At 56.2% G+C, this 8,360-nt stretch overlaps 1 protein-coding gene across 2 annotated transcripts; it reads right to left on the minus strand.

Moving 5' to 3' along the window:
• Positions 1–329: 329 nt before the first annotated feature.
• MPST (mercaptopyruvate sulfurtransferase) lies at positions 330–8,350 on the minus strand. 2 transcript variants are annotated; one of them, XM_033117925.1, is made up of 3 exons: positions 8,209–8,350; positions 4,111–4,735; positions 330–928 (listed from the first exon to the last, which is right to left on the minus strand). In XM_033117925.1, exons 2-3 carry the CDS (start codon positions 4,703–4,705, stop codon positions 630–632), a joined length of 894 nt encoding a protein of 297 aa, XP_032973816.1. In that variant the 5' UTR covers positions 4,706–4,735; positions 8,209–8,350; the 3' UTR covers positions 330–629. The 2 variants fall into 2 exon arrangements, with proteins under 2 accessions (XP_032973816.1, XP_032973815.1); XM_033117924.1 differs by having other exon boundaries at positions 8,111–8,222.
• Between the last annotated feature and the right edge of the window lie 10 nt (positions 8,351–8,360).

Below are 8,360 nucleotides of genomic sequence, written 5' to 3' on the forward strand. Positions count from 1 at the left end.
GGCCTCGTCAGACTCCTATTACGTTTTGAACCCTTTTCTGTCTGGAAATGAGATGTACTGCCTACCCACTGGGGACTTTGGATGAGACTCCAGACATAGCATGGCAAGATTCACCTTAAATAGCCTGGAAGCCAGAAGCGAAACCACCAGCATTACAGGGTGGAAGATGGTTTGCTGGGGGCATTCTGGTTACAGGAATGAAAGGGCTCTGGGGCCCCAGCACTGCTCAGAGGCAGGGACAGGATCCCCAAGACCCTCAGGTTCCACGGAGCTCCCTTTGCTGGGCATGCCAGAGACACTGGCTCCTTAGGAAACTGAGGCAGCCCCAATTAGAAGCATTTAGCACTTGGCTGTTTTATTTTCTCAACGGTAAAACAGAAGGGAGGTGGGGCCCAGCTCAGCATCATGTGGGCAGCAACCCTTCCCCGTGCCCACCACCACCTTCTCTCCTGCCTCCACTGGGAGCCCATGAGTCAACGGAACTCCTGGCCTCTGGGATGTTGTCCTATGTGCCACCTGAGTTGGAGGAAGAAACGCTCTCCTGGTCAAAGCAGCATCAGAACAAACAGGCTAGGCACAGCTGGTGGCCAGGCGTTGTCTGAGCTTCCTGTGTCATGTCCTGCTCAGCTTCAGCGGGTCTTCCCCCGGCCCTCGGAGATGACTTCCTCAGGCTGGGCACGCATGTACCACTCCACCCAGGCACCGTCATAGATGGCCACGTCGGGCTTGCCGCAGAGGTAGGCCCCCAGTGCCACATGGCAGGCTGTGACGCCGGAGCCACACGTGGCCACCAGTGGCTGGGATAAGTCCACTTTCTTGTCCTGGAACAGGTGGCGGATCTCCTCGGGACTCTTCTCCAAGCCTGCCTCCGTCAGGAAGTCCGTGAAGGGGATGTTCACAGTGCCGGGGATATGGCCAGGTTCGATGCCTGCAGCAGGAGCGGAGGGAACAAATACAAGGGCCATGGAATGGCCGCTGTGCTCTTGACAGCCTCTCACGCAGCCGTGGGGCTACACCCCTGATAAGCACCATCGCATGTGGTCCTCACAACTGGAAACCCACGCACGATTTACAGGCCGTCCCATTTTACAGACGGAGGAGCTGAAGTTTAGTACTGCCCAAGGTCGTGCATCTAGCAAATTGTTGGCTGGAATGTGAACCCCAAGACTCAGAGCCCACCAGAGCACACTGCCCCCGGTTTCCTGATGACAGACTATGTGCCCTGGAGCAACAAAGATAAATAAGACCTGGGGACGGGTCTTGCAGTCAAGGAGTTTGGATCTGGCAGGGCAGACTGACAATAACTGAATAATTACAAGTATGATGGGTGTTACCAAAAGGCCCTACTGTGTGGTGCACAGCATAGATGATAATAGCTGGCATGATTAAGTGCCGACTTTGTACCTGGCACTGTTCTGAGCTCTGCATTTTCTTCTTTAATCTTCCTCAAAACACGGGACAGAAATTACTGCCCTCCCTTTTGTACAAATGAGGAGACTGAGACTGACTTGCCCAAGTTAGTAGGGGTAGAGAGGCCCCAGGACCTCACTGCCTAGATGGGGAGAGGTCAGGAAAGCTTCTCTGACAAGGCCCTGAAAGGTGAGTAGGATTTGGCCAGGTAGAGGGGTCGGGGCCATGGAGGCTGGGAGCATCCCAGGCAGAGGGGCTCCTAGAGGACAGCGAATAACTAGCATGGTGCTTAGAGGGATTAAAGGTCATCGTGGCAAAAGCCTATGCAGTGGGAAGGCCAAGGCCCAAGGGGAAACCCAGGGGAATGGGCACATGTTAGCAGGCCTGGATAAGACTTAGAGCTCGGACAGGACAAGGGGAAATCAGGCTTCCATTTTCCAAAGAACCTGGGCAAGGCTGGAGAACCACTCATTAAGACGGTCGTCCCTTTACCTACATCTCCACAAACTTCCCCAGGGCTCCCAACACCTGTTTCGTTTTTCACCACTGTTTATTTTGTTGTCACCACCCCCCTATTAGGCAGGTGTCACTAATATTCCTATTTTCACTATGAGGACGGAAATGTGGCCACAAAATACACCCTCACAGGCAATGACTCAAATCTCAGCCATTGGGACTCTAGGGTGGCTTCTGCCTCAGTTTCCCCCCACAGTGGGGTGACACTGTTACGGGACTTTGTGTAAGGACAGCACTCCAAGGCCATGGAGAGGTGGGACTGCATCACACAATTCTCACTTAACAGTCGCAGAAACGGCTCAGTCAGAGACATTATGTAGAGACCATCCCAGAGCAGGCAGCAGAGCAAGCTCTCAACCCAGGTTGGTTACTGTACAGCAGGGCTGTCCCCGTGCCTTGAACCCCGCTGAGCAAAACAGGTTTCCTCTCCCTGCCAGAGCGATGTGGCAAATTTACACACTTGGCCAGGCCTCAGGCTGCGGAGTGGGAATGCTGAGAACAGTGACATTCTGCACTGGTTCAGATGCAGCCTTTACATGTGCGTGGATCAGCTCGGTCCACCTTGACAACGGGCCTGCTAGGTGTAGCTCCCGTCTCACATTGCACGACGAGCAAAGCACCTCTGTAAAGAGCTATAACCAGAGAAGGACACGTTAATTATATCACTTCCCATTTCTTGAGTGTATCCTGTGTGTGCCAACACGGAACGGAGTGCTTTGCACACTTGCTGCCATTTGCCATTTGACCCTCACCACATCCTTTAAGTTCTATGTTCTGTTCCCACTTCACACAAGCAGAAGCTCCAGTTCAGAGATTAGATGACCTGCCAGGTGTCACACAGCTGGTCTGTGCGACCTGGGGCAGGGCTCGGAACCCAGGTCTGGCTCCAGCTTGCTGCCCTGTGTTGCTCCACTCCCTGTCCCCACCCTTCTACTCCCCAGGGGCTACGCTAAAGGACCCAATAGGCTTAAGGTGGCATCCCTACTAGGCTGAACTGCATGAAATTGCCACCTAGGCAGGTTAAAAAATGGTTGGATATCAGCAGTTTCATATGGTTTGACCTAATGTCAACATTGCTCTGCAGGGTTCCATGTGCCAGGGACCTTCTGCATTTACCAAACCTCTTTGAGGCATCAACTCTGTGCCAGGTAGTGGGTTAGCTTCAGAATGCACTGTAAGGCACGGTGTCCTTGCCCTCAGGCCATTCAAAACAGTGCCAGGACAGGGTGAGTCCTAGCAGCTCTGCTACCACAGAAAAGCACCAAACCAGATTCGGGGGCATGGAAGTGCCATTCAGGGAGAGCTTCCTAGAGGAAGTGGCAAGTTCCTTATAGCCTCCCTGAAGCAGGCACAAAAGGAATGGCTGGGGACTTTCTGGCTGCTCACTGACATTAAATGTACAGGCTCCGGAGTTCAACTCTTGTCTGGGCTGCTTCCTGACATCTAGGGCAAGGTTGCCATTCTAAGGCTCCATTTCCTCATCTTTATGGTGATGGCAGCCACCTTGCGGGATCATTAAAAAGCTCACATCAAGTAGCCACTGACTCACCTGCTTTGTGGGGACCACCCAATGCCTCATACAGGGCTACCCTGTAGGCCCCTTGCCTGGGGAATCCAGCCCCAGGCAGAAGGCCCTGTCCCAAGCCAGGCCAGCAACCACCCTCTATTCAGTGTCTGCCCCACTCTGGGGAAGCAACCTCTATGTAGTTCCCCGTCTCTCCTACCCTCTGCCAGCTTTGGAGGGACTTCCCTTCACTCGGCTGCCTCAGTGTCCTCTCCCAGACTCCATTACCCTCAGGGATTTAGGCGTAGACCTGATCAGGCCTCACCTCTCTGGGGCTTCTCCCAAACTGCCTGGCTACCACCCCTCCTATTCTGCAGTGACCCTTACACCCAGAATAGTGGGGTGAGGCTGCTTGGGTTTTCAAACTTATACGGGAAACCCTGGGTTCCCGACAAATTTAGGTTAATCACTGCCCCAAGCACAGGTAATGCTGGCCCCCACGTTAGGAATAAAGCCAGTGGGGCTCAGAGAGTGAGGCGACTAGAAACCAAATCCCCAACCCCGACCTCATACAGTGTCCCTTAAAGGCAAGGGCAGTGCCCAGGGTGCTCCTGACCCCAAGCCCGGAGGAGGGGAGGGAAGTGGGGGGTCCTCCCAGTCCCTTTGCCCGGCGCAGTTACCATCTCGAGGCTCAGGCTCAGTGCCCCGGAACCGGCCGGCGGCCCGGGCGTCCACCACCTGGAAGCGCCGGGATTCGAGGTTCTCCTTGATGTCCTCATACGTCTTGACGAAGGCGGGGTCCAGCGCAGCGCGGAACTCGGTGGGTACCAGGCGGCTCTTTTCCGAGCTCAGCGGGAGGCCCTGGCGCAGCCAGTTGCGGAGGCCGCCTTCGAGCAGCGACACCGCGCGGTGGCCGAAGGCGCGGAACATCCACCAGACTCGTGGCGCCGAGTACAGGCCCTGATCGCTTGCGTCGTAGACTACGACGTGGGTGGCGGCGCCCACGCCCAGGTGGCCCACGTACTCGGCGAACTGCGCCGCGCTGGGCAGCATGTGGTCGTAGGGCGACGTGCGGTCGCTGCACTGGTCGATGTCGAAGAAGGCGGCGCCCGGGATGTGGCGCTCGTCGAACTCGCGACGCCCGTCGCGGCCCAACTTGGGCAGGTACCAGGAGGCATCAAGCAGCTGTAGTGGCTGCCCTGCGCGCGGAGCCCGCAGCGCCTCGGCCACCCAACTGGCCGACACCAGCGCGCGGAAGAGCTGCTGCGGGGCCATGGCGGCGGCGGCGATACTGGGGCTGCAGTCCTGTAGGACAAGGAGTGTCAGGAGGGAATCAAGGAAGAGGCTGGCCGGGGGGCGGGAAACGCCCGCACCAGGCTGGGACTGCGACAGGGGCAGGGGCAGGGGCAGGGCCGGGGCCGGGGGTGGGGGTGGGGGAGGTGGAGCCCAGGTCGGGCAGAGTCCAGAGAACGCAGAAAACCCGCGGTGAACCCAGGTGCAGACTTCGGTCACCCGGGACTCCCTTCCCCTTCCCTCCCCCACCAGAACATACGCCCAGCACAGAGTGCCCAAATGACCATGACCGCTGGAGAGGGCCAGGCCGGGCCCTTCACCAGGGCTTACTGGTGATGGGGCACAGGTAGGAAGAGGGCTGGAGCAGGGGAAGGCCCTGCAGGGGCAAAAGACTTAGCTCTTCCTAAGATGCACCCAGCTTCACTTGCAAACCAAGGATGGTCCCTGGTGAAACTCACTCATTCATCATTTACATAAGCAGCCTAATAGGAAGAGTAGCTGGAATCTCCCCGGTCCTTGCTGTGCACCATTTAACCCTCATGATACCTTAGAACAGGCAGGCTCTCCAGTATTTGTTGAGTGAGTGCCCTCAAGAGGTTGGGTATTATTCTCACTGTTTGGACCGGGCCAGGGAGCCTCATGGACGTGCACTAACTTGACAAGGGTCAACAGCTGAGAAGTGGTAGCCCCAGGCTGCACACTAGACAGCCTGACTCCAGAATCCAGACTTCTCATTGACATGCACGCACTGTGCAGGCTCTGGGAGTCCGGCAGTCAGATTTTGCCACCTGAGTCTGACCTTTCTATCTGGACCTTCTTGTGGCAGCAGCAACAGTAACTTAGTGCCTCTCTCTCTTCCCTGCAGTCCTCTGTGGGCCAGCAGCTGCAGGTGTACCAGCCCACTGTGACATGTCAGCCCATAACCTTCCAGGGCTGAACCGCTCCCAATACTCTGAGCCCCTGTGCAAGCAGCCCCTAGTCCATTAGGTGGCTTTGTGCAGGTTGGAGAAGGGCGCCCCTTCTGCCAGGCAAAGGCAGAGACCCCATCAGGGCACATGGCTGGAATGTGAGCGGCAGGTCAGCCCCCCATACCTCCTCAGCTGTGTATCCCCAGTGCAGGGCACAACCATTACATGCACGCCAGCCATGGAGGGGGAGGGAGAGGTAGAGAACAAGCATTTGGGGGAGGGCCCTGTGGGCCAGGCCACAAGCTAAGCATCACAGCCCTCAGTAATGGGTCACAGAGGTGGTCAGGGGAAGCCTCTGGATATGAAGCCAGATTTGAACTCCTGAGGCTGGACGTCCTCCCCAGCTCCAGGTCAGTGATGACCAGGGACTGAGGAGTCCTGTGCTACCTTGTGCCAGCCCCCTCCCAAACTCTCGTGTGTGGCTGGCGTTGAGGAACCACTTTGTTCACACGGTTAGGCCCTGTGCTGGATACTGAGAAACTCTTGACTTTGCCAGGCCCTCGACAAAGACAGGCCACAGGCCTACTTGAGAAACAGTGTAATTGAGCAAAGTCTGGAGTTCAGTGTGAGCAGAGGGGGCCACTGGCTCAGATGGGGGTGGGAGCAGAAGGGGTGAGAAGTCTTCCTAGAGGAGAGGGAAATCCAAACTGATTTGACTTTTTCAGGGGCCCTGGAAACCAGTTTGACCTTCGGGATGAGGAGGCTGCTAGGGGGGCTTTGGCTAAGGGGCAATGTCAGTGTCTGTGGGTTACCCCAGAGCTAGATAATGAGGGATGCCCCTTCGTGAAGACCCTATTTTTGAATCACAATAGCCCCTGCCCTCTACCATTCTTGGGGCTCCCTCACTCCATTTAGAGTGAAACAACCATGGTTTGGGAGTCAGACCCCGCCCCCACCCCACCAGTGCAAATCCCACTCTGCACCTTAATAAGTTACCTGAGGGTGCGCGTGTTAGGCTCCCTGGCCCGTTTCCATTTCATACAATGGAGCTTCCAAGCCTCACCTCTTTTAGAGAATATTAAATGAATGTAAAAGGCCATCATGATGCACTGTATATGGCTAGTTTTAATAATCATTAAAAACAGCTTGATAAAAGTTACACTCATCGATGGTCTTTGAACCAACATCAGCATATCTAGAATCTAAGAATTTCAGGATTGGGTGGGACTTCAGAGGTCTGAGGTCATCCTGCTCCTCCCTCCCTCCTGGATTGGCAGTTCTCACAAAGGGCTGGGAGGTTGAGGAGGGCCTAGGACTGAAGGGCGGGGCCTAGGACTGAAGGGCGGGGCCTAGGTCCCTGTGTGCTTGGGAGGCCTGGACCAGTGTAGCTGGGGGTGCTCTGGGAGTGAAGGGCTCCAGGACAGGCACCCCCAAGCCCATCTCAGCAAAGTACATTCTGCACTAGGAGAAGTGTGAGCCCTAAGCTGCCATCTGGGGTGGGGTGGGCCCTGGAAGAGCAGGGCTCCAGTCAGACTGGGCATTCCTCAAGGACTTCCCCCAGCTCCATCCTTCCTGGTACCCTTCCTGGTGTCCCCATTGCAAAGCACTGCTCAGAGGATTCCATGAGTAAATGCTTATCAAAGTATGAATTCTTGCAACTTTCTACGAGAATACAATTATTTTAGAATAAATCGAAGTTTTAAAGGGGGATGAGAAAAGCATTCCAGGCATGTTTAATAATAGCATATGCAGAAGCTGAGTAGGGCAGCGCTATCCCATCAGCTTGCAGGAACCAGTTAGTCTTTTAAGAATTATGCCAACTGGTTGTTAAACACCGCCGTTGTTAAAAATTAAATGATGTAAACTAACAAATTAAAAACAAGGGCAATTATTTTTAAAAGTATGAGGCTTCAGGAGGAGATTGGCAAGGTAAACAAAAGCAGCCGGGGCCACGTGGGCTTCAGATCTAACACAGCCTGGCCTCAACAACACCCGGCCTCTCTCTCTGGTCTTTATATAAGTTTCTGGCCTGCTCCGCAGGATTGTTGGGGGAACTAAGTAACACCCGCAGGAGCAAGTGCTTCACCAAGCAGGCCCTGACAAATGTTAGTTTCATTTCACCCCAGCAAGTTCTTTGCCAGTTTCTCCTCCCGGCACCTCGGGGTCAGTCGGCCTCTTCCTGGCCTCTTCTCTGTCAGGTTTTATTAGTCCTCCTCTCTCCCTTCCACCGTCTTTAGTGGCATCAGGCGGCCCCCCAGGCCCTACCCACGGCTCCCCAACCGCCACTGACCCCGACCCCACCCTGCAGGGCGTCCCATGCTGCTGCAGGCAGCCATCCTTAGGGCAAATTCCAGAGTGCTCCTTTCCTCCCAGATTGCAGCCCCCTCCTCCGCTCAGGCACTGCGGGGGAGCCCAGCGCCGCGCACCCCAACTATTGACCTCCCCCAAAAGAAATCAAGCGCGACGCCGCAGCAGTTACCCTGGTCTTGGGCTCCGGGCTTCCGGCCTTGGCCATGGCCCCCGCCACAAGGTGCCCCCTCCCCGCGCCCGCAGCTGTCCCCTCCTCCCGCCACCAACCTGCGGACAGCCAAAGGGAGGAGACTCGGGCACAGCCCACCGCCACGGCCACTCGGAGCCGCCGCTGCCCGCGCCTTCCACTGGCGGAGCCTGGGGGCCTCCTGCGCCGCCAAGTCCCGCCCCACGCTGCCCTCGTGCCGCCAGGTGTCCCC

Source organism: Rhinolophus ferrumequinum, chromosome 10 (assembly GCF_004115265.2).
Source record: "Rhinolophus ferrumequinum isolate MPI-CBG mRhiFer1 chromosome 10, mRhiFer1_v1.p, whole genome shotgun sequence".
Classification (NCBI taxonomy): domain Eukaryota; kingdom Metazoa; phylum Chordata; class Mammalia; order Chiroptera; family Rhinolophidae; genus Rhinolophus; species Rhinolophus ferrumequinum.

Excerpts from the sequence above, each read along its gene's own strand:
- MPST (XM_033117924.1), bottom strand. The coding sequence starts at position 8,146 with ATGGCCAAGGCCGGAAGCCCGGAGCCCAAGACCAGG. Across the intron at positions 4,736-8,110 it reads GCCCGGAGCCCAAGACCAGG|GACTGCAGCCCCAGTATCGC; the intron begins GTAACTGCTGCG and ends CTTGTCCTACAG. Across the intron at positions 929-4,110 it reads TGAGCCTGAGCCTCGAGATG|GCATCGAACCTGGCCATATC; the intron begins GTAACTGCGCCG and ends CTCCTGCTGCAG.